The sequence below is a fragment of the Amblyomma mixtum genome, chromosome 1, assembly GCF_055824585.1.
Source record: "Amblyomma mixtum isolate Tamu chromosome 1, ASM5582458v1, whole genome shotgun sequence".
NCBI lineage: Eukaryota > Metazoa > Arthropoda > Arachnida > Ixodida > Ixodidae > Amblyomma > Amblyomma mixtum.
In genome coordinates this window covers 21,181,161-21,206,326 of record NC_143012.1, presented here as the reverse complement: position 1 = coordinate 21,206,326, position 25,166 = coordinate 21,181,161, and the positions used below count along the sequence as shown (strand labels likewise).

Genomic DNA, 25,166 nt, shown 5'->3' with positions numbered 1-25,166 from the left:
ATAAAATCACCGGAAGACGACGAGTTCATGGAAACGGGACTAGGAGACGAGTGCCGTTTTGACTAATTGTAAGATGAGGAAATTAACTGATTGTAGAAAGATATGTGAACGAATAATCATCCAGTAATACGCGAATACATGTGACCGGTGCCACCCTGACCATACAGTGACCAGCGCCACCTGGACGCCCGGAAGGCACTGACCGCCATCGTCTAAGAGTCAGGCCGGGCCACTACCCGCCAATCTTCTACCATCCCCTCCCTTTTTGCTATAATAAATGTTCACCAATTAATTAATTCATTGAAAGTTGCGCTCTGGTTTATAGGACAGCAATCGGTGCTACACTGTTCCTTGCTTTCCCTCGTGCGGTGCGTCCCATTCTGAGCCAGAAAGAGAAGTGAAGAAGAATAGCAGCCTGTAGTTTATTATTGCTTCAGCCCGAGGACATCATCATCATCATCATCATCATCATCATCATTATTGCTGTGGAAGGCGCGGTGTTCCTCAGCGCGTTCCTTGGTCGGCAACCTTGGCGGAGCCGGTGTTTTGTTTCTTGTGCATCATGAACATCATGACTGCGGCGATGATGAACACGCTCATCAGGCAGGCAACCACGATTCCCGCGATGGCTGCTGTGCTCAGGCCTGTGCCGCAGAGGAGGAAGAAAGAAAGAAAGAGTTGTAGGTTAGTGTTAACCGCGGCGAATTTCATCCGAGATGAAGGTGTTAAGAAGAAACAACAACAACAACAATAAAGTCAGCTTCATCGAAAGCTGGACTGCAGTAACATTTCCCCACTTACGCTGTACGATGCATGAGACTCCTATGGACGTGAGTGCAGCGCTTCTTACCATCTGATAGATGTTTTAGCGAAAAAAAAAAATTATAGAGAGTATAGCATAGAAAAAGGGGTGGGGGGGGGATGGGGGGCGCATGAACGTGAATGACTGAAGATGGACAGCGGTACGGTGAGGTAAGGTATGCACTCAAAATCCCCTCGAAATGTTGCGCCGGCAGTGACACTGTCGTCTGGTTTACTGCGGACAAACTTGTAGAGAGACTTTGACTGCTGGTACAAAGCTAGGCCGCCAGCAACCGACCTCATCGCATGAATTTTCAAGTAGGGTGAGTAAACACAGGTTTACAAAATGTATAGAGCGCTGCAGTTTGGCAGCGACAGCCTTATTAGCGCAGCCCAATATTATTTCCAGGGTGCGACATTACAGACACACGTTGAAGTATACTAAGTGTCAAGGATTGATTCCTTTGAATTGAATGAAAACTGGGTGCAATCTTGAATCGAAGGGTACGTTTTACTCCCAGGTCCCAATCTTCACCTCTCCTTCCTTCGCACGATGAAACAAGAAAATTTCGAAGAGGCACTTTCTTTACCACAACAAACCTGTTTTACTGCTACTACACTACTAAACCGCATCGTGATCTGTACAAAGGCATTATTGCGTCAGAGTTTGCAGAAACTAATTTTCACACGCGATGATTCAGGCAGCGACAGTCCGGGAAGTTCCATCGTGTACTGTCTGGAGAAGAAGACCTCAGGCATGGCCACGTTTCTGCCATGCCTGGGGTGGAGACGGAGGAGGGACCTGTTTGACCAGCACACAAGTTAGTTTCTGCGTTCCGATGTGTCGCTCCTCTCCTTACTGAGGACGCGCAAAGTGTGGTGCTACGATGTAGCTTAGCCGAAGCTCACGCGGTATACAAAACTTTTTCTGCTGACTGCACGTGTCAGATGTGTCACGCCGGCAACACCGGGAACGAGTTCCCACAGCTCTTGTGTGATTTCCTACAATGGAACGTACCGTCCTCCACCTCGAAGACTGTGAAGGAGCCCGTGGACGAGGCGAGGCAGGTGACCTGGCGCTGCTTGGTGCCCAGCGCGGTCATGTCCCGCTGGGTCCACTCCTCGTCACGCTCGTGCCAGCGGAAGCAGCGCAACACCATGCCGTGCACGCGGGACTCGTTGCCCGTCTGGCGCATCTGCAGGCTCAGGGAGTCGCGGAGGGACACACCCTTCACCGCTTCGCCTGCCAAGCAGAGAGGAAGGCGCGACAGGTCTCTTCAATTAGAGGACTACACAGAAGTCTACAGTGGGAAGCACACTGACAGTTGAACGGGCCGCAGATGTGTCTATCATGCCCAGCGAAGTATCTACGTAGTCCGCCGCATGAAACCCAGTAAGCTCGTCAGCTAACATCGCTAGGTCATTGAATAATCCGATTGCTGATTATGTGGGCTGGCTTAACTGCGCTGAGCCAGGGTTCCTCAAAAGAGGCGGTACGGGAAAAAATTGCCGGGGCCTTGCTTTGGTTAAGCCTGGTAGGTTGCGAAAGCAATACAGTGTGGCTACGCTATAGGCACGGCTTGTGGTGTACCTTGGTGGTGCCCTTGGTTAAACATGACTTATCGTTTGGGTCAAACTTATGGTGTGCCCACTTTTGCTTGGATATGTGATTAAACTGAGGCCAGGCATGGATTCTACCGTGGTTGCACATTATCTATGCCTATAAATACGCTTCGGTGATTAACTTGGCAGACGGCGAGCGCGAGTATTTTATAAACCCGGCCTCCACCTCCTGTCTCTCTATTGTGACGTCATAGCGACCGCAGCGCCTCTAACGGGAGGAACGCGGCGCGCCACGTCTAAAGGTCACGCGTGGCTACCGGCTGCCGCTTCTCCACGACTCGAATTGGTAGCCCATCTCTCACCCTGGTGTGACGTCAGTTACTACATCACTAGGCATAGCATGACGTCGGAGGTCATTCTAAAGGTCACGCGTGGCTACCGGCCGCCGCTGCGCGACGACTCGACTTGGTAGCCCATCTCTCACCCTGGTGTGACGTCACGGTATGACAGTATGACGTCGGAGGTGATTCTAAAGGTCACGCGTGGCTACCGGCTGCCGCTGCGCGACGACTCGACTTGGTAGCCCCTCTCTTACCTTGGTATGATGTCATAGGTTATCTAAAGGTCAAACGTGGCTACCGGCCGCCGCTACGCGAAAATACGTTCTTGGGAGTAGTATTGCTTCCGCAAGTAAAAACTGGAATAGCAGGTCATGGAGAAAAAAAATTCAGGAGGGAGTGTTATGTCCTTCGGCTGGACTACGCAAGGCAAGTCCTCTTGAGGCCGTTCCTTTCCTCTTCGTTTCTTCGGGTCCGCCGAAGTAGGCATCACGTGACAGCCGACACCCGGCCCTGGCCAATAAAACGCGCTACACGTTTTCACGTGAGGGCCAACTTCCTCCCTTTTATTTTCTGTGACTAGAGGCTTCATGACTGTCACTTGGCGCTTTCTGCTGCGTTTTTCTTTCTTCACGCAGGAGGCGCTGCATGCACAGTTTTTCTTTCGAGTGCCGCATGCAAAGTTTCGTTTTGTATTCATGCTCTAATTAAGCTGAACTGACCTGTGTCTGGCGTCCGGAATGTGACAGAGACCACGGGCGTCATCCGGGTTCCAACGTCGCTGCCAACGAAAGGATTCGTCTGGTGCACTGTTACCACCAGCACCACACCTTGGCACATCCTGGAGCCGCACTTCCAGATCTGGAACCTGATATTTCAGGAGGCAGACAATGACCCACTATTAGTCCTGTCCAGCAAAGTGTGCGGACAGAGTAAAAAAAATGGCTGAGGCTTAACTTGGTTAAGCCTGGAGAATGCGAAGCATCATCGTGTCGCGTAATTTGGAGGCGCACAACCACAGCGACGGCGCGAGGTGGGCCCCCGTTTCTCCACTGTCGTGACATCATCGTGTCACGTGGTGTGACGTCATGTATCACGTGATTTGGAGGCGCACAACCACAGCGACGGCGCGTGGTGGGCCCCCATTTCTGCACTGTCGTGACGTCATCGTGTCACGTGGTGTGACGTCATGTATCACGTGATTTGGAGGCGCACAACCACGGTGAAGGGCTGAAGTGGTAGCTAAAGTAGTATGCTTCGCGTAAAAATAAATTACATGTAGCCTGTTGTCTATTACTGGGCTGCGCGTCTCTTTACTCACTGCATTCCGATTTCAGACGCCCAAACGTGACAAGTATTGTTTGAATAGAACTAGAGGGTAAAATAAAAGAGGATCCAGTAAGTGTGCTGGATGTTTCAACCCTCTGCTGTGTCTTGAAGACGGCTTACCTTAAAGAAACGGAGTTCATGAGGTTGAACCTATCTTGAAGTTTAATTGACAAGCTGACGCCATTGAATCCGTTTATTGAGGTTTCTTTTGCGTTCCTAGCTAAATATTGTTACAGGTTCTATTTACAAATACTATTTACACGGCAGGTTGAGAAGAGCCTGGTGCGCCGGCGGCAGGATACTGGACTTTCTCTTCTTCTTCCAGCCGCCGCACGTCTTCTTTGTTCCTCAGAGCCCATGCGCAGCACGTGACAATATATATATTGAGTCGAGCTAATAAAGAAAGCTGAGTGAGGTGTAGTTGAAATGATTTAATCATAGTTTTCAAAAAATAAAGGAAAAATAAACGCACAGAAAAGGACACAAGACGGGACGGCCGCATTATTTCTTTGGTCTCGGGTTTGTTTATTTTTATTTTTTGTTCAGGGAAATATTAATCCCAATCAACATCGAAAATTCACGATCGTTCCTCTCTGAAGGCCGGGCCAAGATGGTTGCCAAAGGCATTGGGTCGAGCACCCCACCAGCAGCAACAGGCGACTGCACTAGCTCAAATGCAACCGTATTGTCCCTCTGTAGTGTCCCTAGCTTCGGAAGAAACTGAAAACAATCTCTATACGTGTTTCATCTTCGAATTGTACCCTATCCGTAGCTGGCCTCACCTCTCCCAGAGGGCCTTGTCGAAGCTGATGGCGACATCCGTGGAGCCGGGTCTGTCGAGGCTCGGTATGGTCACCTGGTCCCTGCTGAGGAACCGGTGGTGGATATGGGTCACCTGGTCGGCCACGAAGCGCACCTGCTGGCCCTTGGGCAGCCTTGATGACGTCACCTGGAGAAGGGAGGCACAAACAAGAAAAGTATACCGTTACTTCTTGCAGACGTCCTTCGGACAAGACGGCGATGTCTTGTTGCGAAGTTTCCTAAAGTAGATCCTCTCCAGGCAACACAACAGCGCAGATCATATGAGGAGCAGCGGGTTGACATTGTGCTCAACGCGCTTATCTCTAATGCAGGACAAAAGGCTCTCTGACCGATCACCACTTTGCCCTCTTCTGAAGCATCTGAGGTCGCTCTATCCTCGCAAATACCCTCATCTCCCCTCCCCACTGACTTTCTGCCACCCGCTGCTACACTCTCTTTCTCTTGGAACCCACTCAGTTACCCTGAAGGACCATTCGCCATACTCTATCCGCGTTACACACCCTGTCTAGCACACTTCCTCCTCTTAACACGTTCACCACGGCAGCGATATTCGGGGCCGTAATCCGTGTGCGTCGTGGCCCACGGATGGGCCACTCCTAGAATATCTTGGGTGCGGCGTTGACCCACCAGTGTGCCTCCGGCGAAATCAACTTCATATAACCGACAACAGGTGGCGATCGAAGTCTGGAATATTTGTTTTTCGTAGGCTCTTTGAAAAACCTGAGCGGTCCCACGGCTTCACAGTACCAATCAGTATTCGTGCCGCACAGCAGGAATACACGAGGTGACCCTCCTGTGACCCAGTGAACGTGTTGATTTCAGCTAGGGTATCATAACTGATGCTTGTTCTTTCAATAAATGTTTCAGTCTACGGCTGAGAGGGAAATCAAACATCGGTATATAGTGCTGATGTCGGTCATGCAGGTTCAATACGATCAAGGCTAAAGCACCCAGGCACCTAAAGTAGGCTCTCCCTGAATATTCTAGGAGGTTGAAGCCCACACTAGTTATTTATTAATGAGAAAAAAACTATTTTGCCCCATTCCTGTAAATGCTAAGAATCACAGTCCAATTCTGCAATAAGTACGATGGCGCTTCCAGAAAAACAACTTATCGCGTTGAGGGACATACCTCCTCGATTCTCCGTTGGGCGTTTTCCACGTTTCTCCGAACTTGGTCGGTGTCTGGGTAGCGAACGCTCACGTTCCGCACCCACATGTACACGGCCTCGAGCGTGTCGAAGCCGACGGGAATCTGAAAAGAATAAACGCACGTCAAGTACCGATCCCATGACATCTCAGGATCAATTAACCACTGAACACAAAACAAGACAGTGTGGGAGAAATAAATAATAATCGCAAGAAAAGGTTGGAGGGCTCCGCCTTAGTGAAGATGCGTGGCGACAGCGCAACAGTTGAATAGGGTGAACGTTGTGTGTACAAGGCATGAAGCGATGATCCCTCTGGACTGGATTGTATTGGATAAAGGGCATATCTCTTAACGGCCGGACATTAAAGTCCTAGCAAAGTTTGAGACGCTACGGCGGAGTCTGTCCCACCGTGTCGTCAACACCTGTGAAAATACGATGTTTCCAGCAGACAGATGCACGCATACAACGCTCGCACCTCTAAGACGTGCACGCTAGTTGTTTCGACATGATTCGGTATTCAGCACCAACGGGAACAGGGGCAGGTTATTGTCTCTGTTGTGTCTGCTCCCGTGGTCATTGTACGCTCAGTCACGTCCAAGTGCATCAGTGAAAGGCATCCTGAATCTGCAGCACGCAAGAGGACTCTTTCACTGTAATGGGCTCGAACAAGCCGAAGTATCTTCTTCATACAACTATAGCTTAGAGCGTGGCGCAGGACGCTTGTAGATACTCACCTTCTTCTTGAGGGCCACCTCTGAGATGACCGAGGTGGCCTCCAGGGCTCCCGAGACGAGGTCTACGTTTCCGCGGGCCATCATGACCCGACAGGCCTGGTACAGGGCCCGCACGTCCCCCGCCTCGAGCCGCTTGGCATTGGTGCTTTGGAAGGTGGCCCCCAGAAGCTGGTCCAGGACGCGTCCCGGCGCCTCGACCGTGTCCTCGGACAGCGCCGACACCAGGCTCACTACGCTGGACAACTTGTCGCCTGGAGGGAATAAATTAGAGGAATGGAGCGAAAATGTACCCCAGTAACAGTCAGCGCAATTACGAAACAGGTAGACGAGAGCTTCTAAAGCAGGTTGCTCCTTGGGCCGCTGGTAAGACAGTTCGCGCTAATGTGAGTTGTACGCTGGATCAAGCTGCTTTCATGTTTCCATACAGCTTGCCGTACCGAGCTTGCTATACAGGAGGACTTATCCATGCGAAACACTTGTGTCTTTTTTATTCTGAATTGGCTCGCAGCACTTTCGGTACTTTTAATTGAATTTGTCTACAGTCCAACCTCGGTATAACGAAACGGTTTATGCCGAAATAATGGATATAACTAAGGAATGACGACTCCCCTTGGAAGCTCGGTCAACACGGGCTATAACGAAGTAATCGCCGGGCCCCTTCAACTTCGTAATAACGAGGTTACTCTGTATATGCGATATTTTATTAGAGACTTTTGGAGACCAATTCAAGTTACTGCCTGCCGCCTTTCAGTCCAAGCTGCTTTTGCGCCGTAAGAGCACGGTTCAAAGTCCATTCCTATGTTTGCATCTTTACTTTTAATTTTGCTAACTTTCTTGAGCTATGAACATGCCGCAATACAAGTACAGCACTTTATTTTTTTGTTTACCTTAGTATTGCCAAAAATAAGTGTGTAGCTACCTCGAGTATCACCATCTGAGGAGTACCAAACGATCCCGACAGTCTCCGCTTCTATTAGTGGCAAAGTGCGCGGGGGGAAGTCGGGGGTCAGGCGCTCGGGCCGAACTGAACATAAAAGGCGAAAAACTACCTTCTAGTCGGCGTAAAAGCGAGATGTGCACTGGCAAGCCGTACCTTGACGATATTGCATGGCGGACCTCTTGAAGGCCATCGTGAGGCTTTCGCTCAGGTTCCCGGGAGGCAGGGTCTCCAGGGAGTCGTTGCAGAACATGCCACACTGCTGTGACATGTCGCATATCTGAACGGGAATGACGAAGATGCTCAAATAACTTCTCCAGTCCTCCAAAAAGCGCAATAAGCGTTCTGATTAACTGCCTCGTTTCACGAGTGCTAACTATTGTACCTGACTGTTTTTACAGCGTGATGCTGCTTTCCCAGATAGACTACCTGTCTTCTAGCGCAGAAATGGGAAACACCTAAAGTAAATAAAAAGCGTCATCTCGTAAAACAAAATTCAAGTTTGGTGAACTTAAGGAGCGCGTAAGCAAAACTGAACGGGCAGAAAGGTTCCTCCTTTTAGATGGCATTGACCAAAATGACGTCTGATATAGTTGATTACATTGGTGCGAGCCATAAACGGCTAGCAAGAATGCATAATGTGCACGAAACAGCGATTAATTTGTATCGACGAACGGGCGTGGCATGCAGACAACTACGTAGTGAACTCGTAACCTGGGTGGTACTGAAACATGTTGAAAACAACTGCGTGTTTTCACACAACGGTTGGCCTCTGCTGCTCTGAGGCCTAAAAAGTAAAAGTCCCGCTGTAGCTTTGAGGCAGAGGCAAAACGAAGGAATTTAACTGAAAACACCACTAGTTCGTTGTATCGAGTAGTTTCGCTGTAGTGTTTAGGGCTCAAACCATATGAATTTCTGCTCTCCACAGAACAGCATTGCACAAGGAATTGCAGGTAGAAAAGAAAGTTGTACAAGGTGACTTGCCTGTGCACAGATGGCGCTGAAGTTTGCGGTCGGGACGATGAACTCGAGGAACGGAGAGCGCTTCACGGTGGTGAGCGGAACCGTGACCTCCTCTCCATCGTGCGCCCAGAGTTGGTAGGTCATTGGATGCGAGCCGGCAGGAACAGCGCATGCGCGAACCACGGCCGTCGTCTGCATATGTAGCAGCATACATCACTAAGCTCTGCCATCCATCACTATTTCTCAGTGGCTGTGGTGCTCACTGTTAAAGGTGCACTGAAGAGGAGTCTGAACTCGTATTTTTGCCGCGGGAACTCAATCTACACGTTCCGAGCATTCTTAGAAACTCCGATTTATTGCCCTGTGTGGCCGATTTCCGCAATTAAATCAAATTAACGCCCGGCTCCCGTCTTTTTTTTTTTTGAATTCTGCCTCGTACGGTGGGCGGAGTCGACCAACGCGGGGAGTGCCTTTCACCCAGTCCCGTGGCGGCTTGCCGCTCTGCTATCGGCGGAGTAATACGTAGTAGTCCGTAGTAGCAAATAGTCCGCGCGTATTTTTATTTCGGCGGGCTTATTTTGCGGTTATATTATCTGGAAATGAAACTATTTATTCACGGAAACCTAAAAAACAAAATGAAGCGAAAGCAAAGCCTCCACGGAGCTAGCTGAAAGGCTCTCCCCGCGTTTGTCGACTCCAACCACCGTACGAGGCAGAATTCAAAAAAAAAGGCGGGAGCCGGGCGTTAATTCGATTTAATTAGGGAAATCGGCCACACAGGGCAATAAGTCGCAGTTTCTAAGAATGCTAGGAACGTGTAAATCGGGTTACCGCGGCAAAAAGACGAGTTCAGATTCCTCTTCAGTGCACCTTTAAGCTCAAGGTGGCGGGTTCGGTCCCGGCCACGACAGCCGCATTTCGGTGGAGACGAAATGTAAAAACGCCCGTATGCTAACCATCATATCACCAATAGCAAGCTTGTTCTCAAGAAAGTCCGGAGGTTAAACTTGGACTGAGTAGCGTATGCAGACTAATGAAATTCAGGCACACATCATTTCTGGAACCGTCAAGAAAGGGTGGACCCGTCAAGGAGGCCGCATACAGCGCTGGCATCTTTCGTGTACCAAAAGGTGCAGGTGTCAACTCTGTCAGAACTAAACACAGGAAAGAAACAATGCCGACCTCCAAGGCTTTCAAGCATGGCTCGCAAATATAAAAAAACGGCCTTTGATAACGAATGACAATGAAGTTTTTTAAAACATGGGATAGGAATTCCTTATGGCAGACACCCAAGTGGCATCGAAGATTAAATTAACGTTATGAAACTGCTATGTAAGCTGGCGTAATGTTACAGGTTACATTGAACGTTATTTTAATGTTAAAGATTATCAATTAACGTTATATTTTGTATCATGAAGATTATTAATTCAGCATTCAGACAATATTTTTCTAACGCTCTGTCCTGAATGATATTATAGTATTAAAAATGCCATATGGTGCATCGCAAACATTATTTGAATGCTCAAACTAAACATCTTTCTAATGCTGTGTTCGAAATGTAGTAATTACGTTTAAATCACACCCGTAAAACAGCATTAAAATATGTTTTATGCACTGTGCCCCAGAACTTTTTCCCCTCCTCTTACGGTAGTGATGTTCACAAACTAGCAGTGCTTTACAGTAAATCTCGTAGATTATGCCTGCCATAGATTATATGCACACCTCCATTGTTATGTTGCAACCTTGCTTATTATCCATTCACCACTACCACTCTTGAAATACCCTTCAATAATGAATACATTAGCTCGTATCGATCATATACAGTTGGAGGTTAGTGAGTTGCATGTATTGGTGGTCGTGTATCGCAGAACTCAAGAGTTGCGTTCGTTGTTGATCTTTGCAAAGCTGTGTACTTTCGCAACTGGCGGGCTTGCGTGCTCTCACAAGGACAGTCTACCATGTCTAAGGAAGTTGCGTGTGTTTTTTTAAAGTTCAATTAAGAATAGGACAAGGTTATTAAAACGTTTATTTGGGACATTTCAGAAACGTTAGAGAAAAGGACATCAAGAACAATGAGATAGCCATCTCGGCTTGCTCAGAAGGTAGAGCGATTGCTCCAGTGAGGCGGTGGGCCCCGGTTCGAACCCCGGACCAGGAAGAATTTGTCTTCAACTACGAAGTTTCTGAGAAAGCTATATAGCTTTGCTTTGTAGCTGTATGGCCGTGCTTGGTTGGATGTTAATGAGTAATTACTCCCATTATTACAAATCTACTCCACCTTGGAGGATTCTTTTAAACATTGGACGTATGACCAAAAGAAAGAGCAACATTGCTTTAACACTACTGTGCTACCTGGGCAGTTCTTCATGACAATTCATATTCTAAGAGTACACGTTGTTGGGCGAGTCGGTCGTACATACTTAAGCAAAGGAAATACGCAAGAAAAGACACGGAAAAGACCCGTCCTTGTGCTCTACTCGTCCGTGTCTTTTTCTTAGCGCATTTCCCTTGCTTACAAATTCATATTCTGGCTTATCTTTGCTCCCTGTATCTCAAGTGACCATCCGTAACTTAGGATGGACGGAATTCCTGAGCAACGTTGCATGGCAGGCGAAATAGACCACGATGCCGATATGTAAGAAACAGCTGTCTCTCCACGTATTTCACTTGGATTTAGGACACATAAAGCTCAAGGTTAGGCACTCACCGCGTTGAGCTGCTCCACCGGTTCCTCGGCCTCAAACTGCAGCCGGCACAGGGAAGGTCCGGGCCTGGCGCTCAGCGACACGTTGATGCCGCCGCAGCGGGACTTCTCGCACACTTCCAGCTGGGCCGTGTACGAGCCGTGGGGAACCAGGCTTCCTTGGGGAAGCGGAAGCATCGTGTTGTCGCACCCGGAACGGCATTTCTCACTTTTACTGCGGCGCCTTTTCAAAGCTGCCCCGTCATTACCATCACCCTTAATAGGCGGCGTGTTCCATTTAAAATATTTTGTTCCAAAAGGGCTAAAATTTAGCCAAGAATTAACCGAAAAATTTCTTTTTGTACAAACTGGTTGTTTCCTTTCGTGCTGAATGGGCTTGTAGAAGAAGAAAGCGCCCTTACGGTAATCAAGAGAGGTGCCGTCAACTAACACTTTTTTTTTTTACGAAAGGACGCCGCAGTGACGGATATGACCAGGACTTCATGTCATGAATAGCATGCTTTAGACTTAGCACTGCCTTGTGCAACTTACCTTCGGGCAGCGTAAGGTAGGTGTGGCCTTCCAAGCCCTTTTTCACTCCTGCTGTGCTGTACTGGCAGGGAAAACCTGTAAGACGCCCAAGAAGGCGCATTTTAACTTCGCAATAATTGTCTTCAAAGGACTTATAAGAAAGAGTGGATTTAGGCAGTTTGGTCGAGGTGCATGGCCAGGATTCTGGTTCATGCGCCCCTAGTTCACAAATCTGCCACCACGCGCCGCATGAAGTTGAGCTCCTCCTTCTCCTCTTACATTCCTCCTTCGTGGTTTGGGAGAGAGATGCCTTCACCTTCCCGCATTCTCCAGTTTGTGTGCGCTCCCCTCAAGTGAACCCAACTTTTCGGTGCCCCGGCAGAGATTCCCTTTATTCTTTTGTCACCCAGCGTATTCAAGGCGCGCTGATTGTGTCGCTCCCCTACTCGCTCCCTTCTTTGCTGGGGTGAAAGAAAAGAAGCCGGACCGTGGCTAGTGCGGTGTACGCATGCCGACTTCGTCAAAAAATTTGGGGGCGGTTTATCCCTGCTAACTACAAAATATTTTTCGAAAGCAAGTTTTTTACGTGGTCCCGACGCGCTCGCTCGTGAGCGAGCGCGTCGAGACCGGCCGTGCTATGCTTTGGTTGTTTGCTTTGAGAGGTTGAGTCGTGCCACATGAAGGCGTACTTTAATCAAAAGTGCTCCCATCGGAGTGAGTCTATACCATGGGCTGCTGCATAAAGTGCGACAAGAAAGCGCGCCCGGGGTGGATAGAGGAGATTACAAGGACTCTTTTGCGTGATAGGTACATTTTTTATTAAGCGCCTACAGTGACCACATATGCATAATGACACTGATATTGCGTACGCATTAACAATACAAAAGCAATGAAACTTCCAGGGACACTCGTTCAAGCAGTGAAATGCGTAATTCCCGACGCTCATACTTAGAGCTCACTCACGAATACTTGTATGTGGCTCTTACTCTGTGCATTAAAAATATTAAAATCGTGTATTAATCACTGCATTTCAACACTCATGTTATTGGCCTCGATAGCTGTCAGCTCTTCGAAACTTCTGTCGATGTGGTGAAAATGCAGTACGAATGCGTTGAGTGAGCAAGTGCTGCAGTGCTGCAGTGCTGCAGCGGCAACACCTGATGCTGCGCTTCATGCTTGTTTCACTGACTCATTGTGCGCGGTACGTGATTTATCCAATGTAACAATTAGTAGTGTGGTAGTTCACATTTTTTCTAGGTTGGTAAAATGCCTCCGATGATTATTCGTTCACCGTCGATAAGGGCTTTACCACTGCTGCAAGCGATGCTAGTTTTGGAAAATATTCCAGTGGTGTACGCAAACTATGAAGAGCTAAAGAAGACTTCACAAACATGCCGTTTCCCGTCTGTTCGGCAAGAAACTACGCCTTTACCCAGAGCAGCACTCAAGAGTCAAACCTTAGTTAAATGTTGTTGATTATGATTTAAATTTCTTGAGAAATGAAGAGAAGTTATTTTTAGATAACACGACGTTTAAATGCTGACTGGGTTTCTCAAGCGCGGCGGCTTGGCGCTCCACCCCGCCCGCTTGTGCAGTGGGCCGCTCGCGCGATTCATTAGCGAGAGGACGCTACGTGCGCGCGGCCCTGAATATGCAGTGAATTTACCCGTCACGGATGCGAATACGTGCAACAATATCTAGGCGCTCGCAGGCGAGTGGCGCGAACATATAATTTTTTTTTCATTTTGGAATGTTGTGCAAAGCTACCCCTGCCTTTTTTCTCTGTCGCTCCGCTACGTATTTCTCGCTATCCTCTCCCTTTGCCTTTAATTACACCGGCGCAGCTCCAATGTTTGAGGTCATCATCATCATCATCAGCCTGACTACACCCACTGCAGGGCAAAGGTATTAGATAGCAATCACCGCGGCCGGCAACATTTTTAATTTCGTTTTTTTATTTTTGTCAGCTGTTATTGCCTCTGGCAAACCACTACTACTACTACTACTTCTTCAAGGAGGGACTGCAGGGGAGTTGCAGGTTCTTTTTAAGCCCACAAACGCGGGTTAAGAAGAAGGAGCCATTTCCAGGGAACGATTAACATTCCCCGCGACTTTTAAATCAGCCAGGGCAGCAGGTTGGGCATGTTGGTTACTCATTTGCATTTGTGATGGAACAGCGCAAAAACCTGTGTCCCGGTGTTTTACTCTGTTCCATCACACACACAAAAAAAAATTAACTGTGCCATGACTTAAGGCCGTTTCACATGCATGCGATTCTCGCCTGCGACGCTGTGATTGGGGAGGGCCGTCGGTCTAGCCGCAGACGGCCTGCGACCAAGTTCCGTCCGGTTGGAATTCAGTCGCAGCGTCGGTGTGTTCGCTCTGCGACTGACCAATGGGCAGCGCCGAGACGGCGCGTGTCACGTGGGAGCTGTTGCCGCGGCCACGGCCGGTCTCGAGGCGCGCGTGTCGAGACCGCCGATGCAACAGCTCCCACGTGACATCACGTCACGCGCCGTCTCGGCATGGGGTCCTCCTACATCGGTGGAAATAAAAGTTGTTATCATCATCATCATCGGCATGGGGTCACGTGGGAGCTGTTCCCGCGGCGTAATCAAAACTGTTTATTCTAATCACAACATACGAAATATTGCCTTGCATCTAAAAACACGCTGGCCATAACATCGTCAACACATTCCGTGCAGCCTTTCTGTCGCGTTTAATCGTGGGTTGCCTATGAAAACATCGACCAACCTTGCGTGTCCCTCCGACCGAATTCGCTGGGTACGCGTTGCATGTGAAAGCACTGTGCGAAAATCGCACTGCGGCGTCACCGACTAGGCCGACTATTTTCGTTCTGCGCAAATCTGGCTCGGACTCGAGCACAATGGTTCTGTTGAAGTCAGTCCTGTTGACAGACGCCTCGAAGGGCTAGGCCACCGCGCTTCGCTCTACGTTCATTTGTTTGACGTAAGCATTGTGCTGCTTCACCTTACCGCCATATTTCACAGCCTACGACACCAAGCACTTGAAGCAAGGTATTACATACCACGCCTTAGGCCTTTTCTTTAGGATGACTGTCTTTGGGACGGTGGAGGAGGCGTCCGATAATGGTGGCCGGCTTGTGTGTAGTTTACATCCCTTCCTTTTTGAGAATACTGGCCAAGGTTTCGCTGACTTCGTCTTAATCAAAACTTTCTTGCATTTCACTGTACCCTTCGGACATGACTTTTTGGCAGTGTTCTTCCCACAAAGGCTACAAGAACAAGACGCACTGTTGGCAACATCAAACCCTACTGAAAAAAAGGTCTATGATGCAATAACCTCATAGAGACTTCATCATAGAATATCGTGCAATTTTTATGATATATCATACAATTTGTATGATATTCTGTGACATCTCTATGATGACTGTGTGATTTTACAGAAATGTATGACATTTCTATGATAAGTATATGATATTTGTATGACAAACTGTATGAGTTTATTGCATCATACAACTTTTTCCAGCGGGGAACTGATGAAGAACGGGGAGGTGTAGTATCATGAAGGGCGAAGGATGATGTGACTCATGTGAGCTGTTGCATAGGTAGGGAGAAATTGGTGTTATTTTTTAAGAGCGGTTATTTTGCAACGGGGGATCGGTCGTGGGTGGTATGGGGGCGGGAGAGAAAATGACAGTAGGGGGGTCTCCTGTTGTGCCTTTGCCTGCCTTTCTTTTTTCCCCCTTTTACTTTTCCTCTAGTCGTAGAGCGCAGACCGTGCTTGCTTCTGGAGTGCGCTGTTTTTCTGCTCCCTACAGTGAAACAGGACGGAGTCAGCGCCTCTGCGAAAACGGCCCGGAAAGGTCTCATACATGAACGCACTCTTGTCTCTAAGCTGTCATAAAAAAAAAAACTTACAACCCGTAATGTGTCAGTCCTGGCGAAGGGTCACTCCATGCGCGAAAGAAATCTCCCAAAAATGACATCAGAGCTTTTGCAGAGGATCAGTTACATTCTTTAATGCCTTCCACCAGCATAAGGACTTCCACCAGCTTTGTTAAAACCAGAGCGCGTGGTCATGGCGTGGTACGAAGAGTTGCACAAAAACAAATTTCGGACGATTTAGCGCGGTTACTCCACATGCGCAGGTGCGCCCGCACTCCGGTTTTCACTGCGGTTGCGGTGTTCGGATCCATTGCGCACGGATGCTGTTGAAGAAATGATATCCAAGACACAGCGCAAGAGACTGGTAGTTTAGGATGCGGGATGCTCGGTTGCGGCGATGTAGTTGTCTAAAATTGATCTGTTCGCGCTGGCCCGGGTTCGAAACCCACTGGCGGCCGTAAAACATTTTCGATTATTTTATTTCAGGTGAAGCAGGCTTCAGACATACAGACAGACCACGTCGAAATCGAGAATTCAAGCCTTAGTGCCGCACCAAAAAATGCGACCCGGTCAGCTGGCTGTTGTTTTACCAGTTTGTGGAGGTGGCGGTTGACAAAAAAACGGCCGCTCGATAGAACCGCATCACCGAGTGGCCGTGGTTCTCGTCTGCTCACTTACTGAAAAATACGGCATGCTGAAAGGCTTTTCCTAGAGCCTTTACTTCGTTCCTTCTCATTAAACGTGCGTGCACTGTGTTATTATGGCTTGTGTGCAGTATCAAATAAAACAAACCATTGGGAACGGACGAGACCTTTCAGCGGCCACGTAATTGGTGAAAGCTTCAAAAACCGCGTGTTCTCGCCTTGTGTGGCTAGAAACCAGTCGAATGTAGCAAACTTTCCGTTTCTCCAGAGATCGTCTGGCGACGACAAAGCGTCGAGGCTCCAATGTCACTATATCAAAAACAAAAAGAAAACGCTCAGAGTAGAACACAAAAATCACAGGACGTGATTACCACTGTAGAACGCGAGATTTCAGGTGATGAAATTCGTATTTCTTATTGCCATTTATTTTCATATTGCTTTCAGTACGCATGGCCTCACTATTCTTTCACTCGTGATGTAACTGTGCTCGTACCTCTCAGACATCAACGCCAACACCGACGATGCACAACCGAGAAACATGCCCTCAACAGCTGTCTATGTTAATACGTCGCAGAGCGTGCACTGAGAATGCAGACAACGAAGGCAGCTCCGTGGAAGATACCCGCTTTCGCTGTGGGTCGCTTGGCGGCCTTGATGTCCGCTGACGCACCCTAGCATACTCTCGACGTGCCGGCATTCATTGCGTCTGAAGTAAATGGACAACTTGCAGAATTGCAGGAAAGCTTATTTTCATGAAGGTCTCTTCAAACCAAGAACCCTCGTTCACAGACCGCGTTTCCACTTCCTGCTCGGCTGGCTCAAGGGGTTAGCGTGAAGGGGGATGAGTCAGTAGCCCTCCATTGTATCGTTCTTGGAAGAAGGTGAGGGGGGCTGCTCCCTAATATGCCGGAACCTGAAGCCTCGACGCACGCCTCCAGCCATCGAAGTTGCCGAAAAAGAAGTTGCCGAAAGGTTGCCATGATGCGTTCTCTTGACAGGTACCTGTCCCGACCCGCTCCTCACATCCTTTCCACAACTTCTTGGACACAACCTTCCAGACAACGGAAAGCGGTGAAAGCGCTCCTGAATTTCCTAAGGGACTCGGGGTTGCATTCCCGCCTATAATCTAAGTTTTCTGTGCGCGCCCTCTGTCCCTGTGACATAGTGGTCGATGGACACTTGACAGACTCATTTCTTTGCCGCTCTTTTTCCTTTTTTCCTCTTTGTTCCCCTCCCCAAGTGTAGGGTAGCCAACTGGGCATCGCCTGGTTAACCTCCCTGCCTTTCCGTCCTTTTATCTCTCTCTGTCTTATATTGACAAAGGGACATCTCCCCCCTCATTTTTCGAACGAGAATGTTCGGTTGAAAAATTGTTGAGGGCACTCGATATGCTGAAAGTGTGCTCCAAGGGCCCTTCTTTGGCGTACGCGCTCAAGGTGGGCGCTCTTGGAATACCACAGAACCGGTATAAGCATGCGTACTATAGGAGACGTCACCGGACCACCACCGGAACGCACGGGCGCTCGCGCACGAATAGGAAGCGGGGTCCGGTTTACGACATTCGGAGGACAGCGGGGCTCTCGGCGACTCTTTTCTTTATGGCTTGAAGCTCTATCAGGTTCCCAGAACTTTTCGCGGTTCGAGTTGCCCTTCAGAGCACCCAACCTCTTTTCTTCACGGCTCGAAATTACTTCCGTTGGCTTCAGAGGGGGAGCCAGCCAGCACCAAGAACATGGAGGTGCATGCCCTTTTTCGGCGCCCGTTCGGCGTACGCCGTCGCTGTACTGCTTGCAGCATCGGTTCATGTTTGGTAAACTTCGGTATGCCAGGCACTCGGGCAAGTAGTTTGTCAGCGGAACGTTTTATCATATCCGTTCTAGAAGCCGCGCAGCAGCTGCGTGAAAGTGTGGAAGTTAAGCTGAAATTGATCTGGCTCCCGTAGAAAGTCGGAAAGAGGAAAACATATTGCGTTAGAGCTGCGCTGGCTGGACTGTACAGAACAAAGACCCACACGTACTGGTAGTACACGAATCCGTGTAGGCCGGTTTATTGAAGAGAGCGTAGTTCTAACATTGCAATCGCACCAACTAACCCTGTTACAAGTAGAGATGCCGTGTTTTCGGTATCCGTTAAACTCCGTTAAACTCCGGAAAATGACCCCCGCGGCATTTTGATATGAATGCTGGAAAACCAATGAACACTGATTTTCAGCCGTCCTTGAAGAAAAGAATGCCAGTTTCAAGTGAAGAAATGTACTCTACTTTTTTTTTCTCTAGTTCACCCGGAACACAGCCGCACTGAACTGTCCTTGGTACCATTCCTTTCAATCGAAACCAAATTCTGTTGTCGCGTTCCTTTGTCTTCTTTTTACCAGCGTGACGGTTTTCAAGTGTGTAGGTCAGGCATAAGTTTCCTGTAACGAGGAACGCAACAGGACACGAGAGTACCCAGGACAAGCTCCCCACCCGACAAAATCTTCTGCTCTTTCGGCTCAGCAGTGCTTACAGGCTCCAGGGGAATACGGCGGGATTTTCACATTGCCTGCACGTCTCTCTCATTGCCAGTTTGGCAACTTGCCACTGTGGCTCCCCTGAGAGCTGGTACTTTTTTTTTTAGCGTTCATTCATGTTCTTGGTTTCTGGAGAGCAATCAAACAAAAGGTGAAAAGCTCGAGAGCCTGCTAGCAGTACTCGCTATCCCCGAAGACATGACTGTATATATAGTTTTTGTGAAGTGTAATCGCGTGGTATAGAACATCGAAGCAATAAACACAGCAATAAAATCATTGAAATCAGAGGAGGCACTTGTCTGCCGCGTGTACTCAATCCTGGTTCATCTAGCCTGCACCTTCACTGGTCAATACCTTCCTGAATGGTCAGAGTTTGGTGCGAAGACCGATATATTCTCTACTCGACAAGCTATGAAGTCCGCGAGAAATATATGCGCAGCTTCCGCGAAAACTCACTTGATAGCGATGACTTCTGGCATCAAGTGCAAGTTGTGGACCCGTCCATAGAGCAGGAATTGATGACAAAGAAGTCTTTAATGGATTATTTTCGCCTGTTGTGAGCTCTTCAGACCACCCGTTTTTGAAAGAAGGATCTCAGAATAATCGCTGTTCAAAATTACATCTGCTGACGTTTGCTTTCACAGCTTATGGAGAGCGCGCAGTAAAGAATGGCCGGTCTTGTTAAAACCATCTCTTGATTTTCTTGCCATCCCCCCATCAAGTGCAAATGTAAAACGTGTGCTTTCTGACCGCATTCCTCCGATGGCTGACAAATCTCTCAATGTACGTGTCCATTTTTTTTCACTACGTGTAAATATAACATTTTATACTCTTTAAAGCCTTATAGTTCCATTACGAGAAAATCCGGCGCCGTGCGTTCGTCGTTCCAAGTATTTGCGTGTGTATGTACTACATACACTACAGACAATCCAAGCGATGCCATCACTGGCAGAGGCTCAATGCGGTGGCAGTATTCCCAACTACATCCGTGCCAAAATTTTGAATAACCTTACGTCGTACAGCGTTCCGTTGCTGTCATAGCATTTCTCTTTTATTTTTACTCGTTTGGGCATTAATTCATTGGGTAGGGTGTTTGGTATGTGTTTAATAAAAAAATTCAGGTGCGCTATATTTTCTCCAGTAACTATACAGCCGCTTTACAACACCTATCCCGATAAACGCCGGTTTCTCTCCGGCATTGAAAGTAGAAAGCGAAAATCATCGAACCAAAGAGAAAAAATAAACACCATATAACCCCTAAATGGAAAAAAAAAGAAATACTGAAAACACGGAACCCTAGGTTTTTTAGTGAAACGCCTTAGCAACGAAATAAAGCACCCAAGCGCTTTCCAAGAGGCGCCATATGTTGCGTGTGTCATTATTCCATAGGACGAGGCAAGCACAAGGGCCCCTGCCTCATTCCAGATAGACGCAATTGCAGGCCAAATCTATTCAGGGTGTTTCACGGAACTTGAACCAAAGATTAAAAAAAAAGGGTTGCTGCGTAGCCAGGTGAAACCAACGACATGTTGTTGCTCACTGTGTGGCGCTCCTCAGAGTATTTCTTATTTTCGCTTAATTAGTTACTTATTTAAGATCAATTATACATAATTTTAACGTTTACTGTAAGGGAACGTGCATTTTGTTAAGTTGTACAGGGGCGTTACGAAAGAACCGATCCAGTTTTTTGTAGCAACGTACGTGGCCCTTTTTTCGAGTTTTCATGGAATGCTCGCTAAATATGAAAAAGAAAAAACACTTCATTGCGCTCTTGCGCTACTGCATTGTAGCGCTGCCAAGCGCGTTCTGAATGAAGCGTGCGCGCTCACCTTCTGGAAGTGAGCAGTCGACGCCGCTCTTAGCATAATCTTGAAAGTGCGATCAGCACATTCTTCCAGCATGGAAAGCGCACGGCGTGATCTGCCAATTGCGATAGGGCTTTTATGAGACATCGCGCAGGCAAACCAAAAAATGAAGTGAAAGTAGTGAAGTCGTGTATTCCAGTGTAGTCTTCGTTTTTTTTTTTGTTCATAATTTTGCAGCCCGTCGAACTACGCCCCGGCCGCTTACTTGGCCACGGTGAGCGCACACGCTTCGTTCATTCAGAGCTGGCTTGCAACGCGACAGTACGGTAGCGCAAGAGAGAAAACACGTGGTGTTTTCATATTTCGCGGGCTTTTTTAAAAAAACTTGAAGAAAGAACCACGTAGAAGACACGCTCCTACAAAAAAACTTGATCGGTTCTTTCGTAACGCTCCTCTACAACTTAACAAAAAGCACGTTAACCTAAAGTGAATGTTTAAAATTTAGCATAATTAATCTTACCTAATTAACTAATTGATCGGAATTTATAAAATACTCTGAGGAGGACCATACGACGGGAAACACTCTGTGGGTGGTTTCACGTAGCTCTGGAACTCCATTTTTTTATCCTTGGTTTAATTTACGTTAATCACATACTATACTTTTTTTCAAGAGCCGATAATCTGAGAAGCTGAAAAAGTCAAAATTGTCGAATAGAACTCAAGAACCGTAATCGGCAAATTCCGCTGAAAGGAGGCCTTCCGTCAAATGCCGTCTACCGGGTTTCGCTATCGTCGTGTTTAATCTGCCTAATCCTCAGTAATCCCATTTAACGTGCAAAAACTCGTGATGACAGGCTGACAGGTACAAGATGTCACGGCGTCATGCCAATCGGTGAAGCCATAGGGTGTATTCGTCGTACCGTTCATGAGTTGTATCGATCATCAAGCCTTCTATTCTGCGCTTGCACTTTGGTTAGCCCCGCCTCACTATGAAAAACGGAGCTGCTCAGAGTACCTACAGCTTACCTGGCAGCGTCTTCTGGACCTTAAATAAAATTAACTAAACGAAAATACCTTACGGACCGAGTAGGTTGCGAATCCGGACGGCGCGTATAGATTAGTTTTGCTGGCCACTGCATCAGACCACTACATCACTGCCTTTTGTTCTATGTACATGAACCGTGTTCAAACCATATGGAAAACAGTAGCAGATCGACATGACACGTAATACGACACACCTCAGCAGCACAGCACTCGCTCTTACATCACCGCAGCCGAACATCCCGTGTCCTAAACTACCCGTCTCTCGCGCTGTGCTTTGGGTATCTTCTGCATCAACTTGCAGCCGTGATCAGTGAATTCGAATATCGAAACCGCAGTGCTAACACATCTAATTCGCATTTGCCGTAGCCACGACAAATGGACCAAAATTTCTTTTTGTGCCACTCTTCGTGCCTTGCACTGCTCTCTTCGCAAAGCTGGTGGCAGTCCTGCGTAACCAGGACGTCAGAGAATGCAACTGATTCTCTCCAAAAACTCTGATGGGATTTTTGGGAAATCTTTGACCGCTTCAGTCAGGAGTGGCACATTAGCAGCTGTAAGGGTTTTTTTTTTTTTTTTTTTTACGTGAGCCGGCAAGGATGCGTTCATGCATGAGACCTGTCAGGACCGGTTTGGCAGACGCGCCAGCTTTGTCGTTCTTCAGCGTCGGAAGTAAAAAAAACAGCGCACTTTAGAAGAATTCGCGGCCTGCGGTCCACGGCTCGAGGAGGAGTAAAAGGGGAAAAATAGAAAGGCGCACACAAAGGTACAGCAGGAGACAGCACCCTCTCCCTACTGCCCTTTGCTCTCTCCTCCCCCTTACCCCCGCAAACGGTCACCTACGTACCTCTTGAAAATAACGCCCATTTCTCTCTGTGTTCGTCATCCATTTAATTCTGCGAATCTTGTGTCGCGTTGTCATAGCCTTTCTGAGAGGAACATATTGTCAAAGAGTTGTGTCGGAAGGGTAGCGTGAAATTCAAGCAAGTTTAGGTTGAAAGCGATGCCCAATTCTTGCTTATTTATTTTAAAATCAGCGATAGCAGTGCTTTTAGCATGCGGTTCGCGGGCGGTTCGGTTGTTCGATTCCCAGTGCCCCCCGGGTACCTATCGCTTTCCAATGCATACAAATTTTTTCGTGGTTTCTCTGAGGTGAATTGACTCGAAAAATGTCTTCCACCTAACCTTATGTAGAAGAAAACACTGTTCCATGGCGCTCTTTGGTGCAAGGCGGCCCTTGCACCATTAAAACTTGTCAACAAAAGAAAACATCCTTATGGGAAAAAACGCAACGAAAACAATTCTACGCGTAGGCTAAGTACACGCCAGGAGCAAAAACGCGTATGCAATCTGTACGTAAAAGGCGTCAGCAAAACCTTGGCCAGCATTCGCGGAAAGGAAGTGGTGGAAACTGGGTACCAGCCGGACATCATTATCAGGCGCCTCCTCCCCTGTCCCAAAGACCCATCGTCCTACAGAAAAGATGCAAGGCGTGGTACGCAAAAACCCTGCTCGAGTGCATGGTGTCTAGAGCGGCGTTTACTTGAAGGGGTTTAGTTGAGGAATTCAGTTGAAAACCGGTTACTGGTTTCATGTAAACACCGCACAGTCGGTTCCGGGAGTCGAGGAAGTGAGTCCAGTCAACTCCGCTGCAGGGGGGGGAGGGGGAGGGGGGGGTTGACTCGCTCAATCCCAACGGAAGATAGCACGTAAACCGGATACAGACGAAGAGTCGGGTTAGCGGGAGTGGAGAGCATAAATTACGATCCTGTTTTTACGCTTGCGCCATCGCGCCTGCGAGACAGCGGTGCCGTGCCGCAATCTTGGAGGCTACCACTGCCCTCACCCGCTGCGCTGCTCGACGCTTGGTGTCGCTGCAGTTGAACCGGTCTCGACTCGCTAAAATCTAGTTCATGTAAACACGCAATCGTCGAGTCGGGCTGAACTTACACAACTTGACCCCCCGATTCGATCTACCGCAGTCCGGTTCATGTAAACGAGGCTTAGGCTGGGGACACCAACAATATGACGGAAAGAGTGAAGCAGCACAAAGCTTATGTCAATCAAATGAACAGAAGCGCAGTGACCGTACTTCCCAGCCATGCCACCACAGGGGTGACTTTGACGGCACTATTGTGGTGGAAACCGAACCAAACTGCGCAGAAGCCTTCTACTTGAGTCATGACGGAGGAGAATGTTGAATGTTTTCTGGGAACCACTCCCTTTTCCTACATCCACGGTTTAAGCTCCGTGACCCTGCGGTCGACCTTATGTGGGCTTAAAAAAGGCTCCGCAACGCGCCCGCAGTCGCACCCTCAAGAAGTAGTAGTAATCGTTTACTGACAAAAAAATACAAAATGGAAGCACGAGAGCTGCAGCCGGTGGAATTCACGGAATTCAGAGCCGGCGGAAGTCACAGGGAGAGGATAGCGAGGAAAAGTACGGAGGAAAGCGACCGGCAGAAAAGACGGGGGAGCTTTGTACACAATTCACAAAATACAAAAAAGTATCAAGTTCGCGCCGCTCGCAAGCTAGTGCCTAAGCTTTGTTGTACACATTTACAACGCGCGTAAATTAACTGCATATTCTAGGCCGCGTGCACGTAGCGTCCTGTCGCTAATGGACAGCGCGAGCGGCGCATTGCGCAAGTGGCCCGGATGGAGTGCCCAGCTGCCGCCTTAAAGCAGAAACAGAGCCGGCTTTGAAACGTCGTGTTATCCTACAAGGACTTATTTGGCTGGCGTTTACTTCTCAAATAAATGCAAATTATAGTCATAAAATTTTAATTGGATTTGCCTCTGGGTTGCAGCTTTGGGAAAAGGCGTAGCTTCCTGCACAGCAAATGGCAGATTTGTCAGAATAGCTCACAACATGCCGTTCTATGAACTCTTCGTTATCGCTTCACAGTTTGCACACACTTTTGACATGAACGCGGAAATTAGCAGCGATTACGGCAATGGCAAAGCCCTTAGCGACGGCGAATGATCGAATAACTGGAGGCACTTTAACAACCTAGAAGAAATGCTGTGAATTATCAAACTACGAATTGTCACACTGGACAAATTGCCTAATGCGCACAATCAGTTAGTGAAACAGGCACGAAACGGAGCACCAGGTTTCTTGCATAGAATCCTGCAGTACTTGCAACGTACAAGCTTATGGGCATCTATATATGTACAGATGACAGGAGTACAGCAAGAAGCCAAACGAATTCGGCTTGATTGGGCTTGTACCCTTACAGAAATAGCTTTATATTCAATAAAGAGACTACAGAGGTACACTGATTTCAAGGCATCCCTGCTGCATTTTGACCGCATCGCCTAAACTTTCGAAGAGCTGAACGCTATTGAGCTTTAAGATGTAGCGATTAATGCGCTAATACCTAAGTTTCGTGGCTTAATGCGCACGCATTTCCACTATCACTCATCCTCAAGTAGCCACTGTATG

At 48.1% G+C, this 25,166-nt stretch overlaps 1 protein-coding gene across 1 annotated transcript in view; it reads right to left on the bottom strand.

Moving 5' to 3' along the window:
* Nucleotides 1-434: 434 nt before the first annotated feature.
* LOC149365673 (uncharacterized) overlaps nt 435-25,166 on the bottom strand; it is a 113,117-nt gene continuing 88,385 nt past the window's right edge. Inside the window, exons 20-29 of the mRNA XM_089541665.1 lie at nt 11,873-11,947; nt 11,345-11,499; nt 8,659-8,829; nt 7,831-7,954; nt 6,738-6,988; nt 5,985-6,107; nt 4,814-4,980; nt 3,425-3,570; nt 1,820-2,044; nt 435-644 (exon numbers count right to left, since the gene is read on the bottom strand). Of these exons, the coding sequence (XP_089397791.1) occupies nt 505-644; nt 1,820-2,044; nt 3,425-3,570; nt 4,814-4,980; nt 5,985-6,107; nt 6,738-6,988; nt 7,831-7,954; nt 8,659-8,829; nt 11,345-11,499; nt 11,873-11,947 (1,577 nt within the window). The 3' untranslated portion in view covers nt 435-504. The remainder of the gene's footprint in view (nt 645-1,819; nt 2,045-3,424; nt 3,571-4,813; nt 4,981-5,984; nt 6,108-6,737; nt 6,989-7,830; nt 7,955-8,658; nt 8,830-11,344; nt 11,500-11,872; nt 11,948-25,166) is intronic.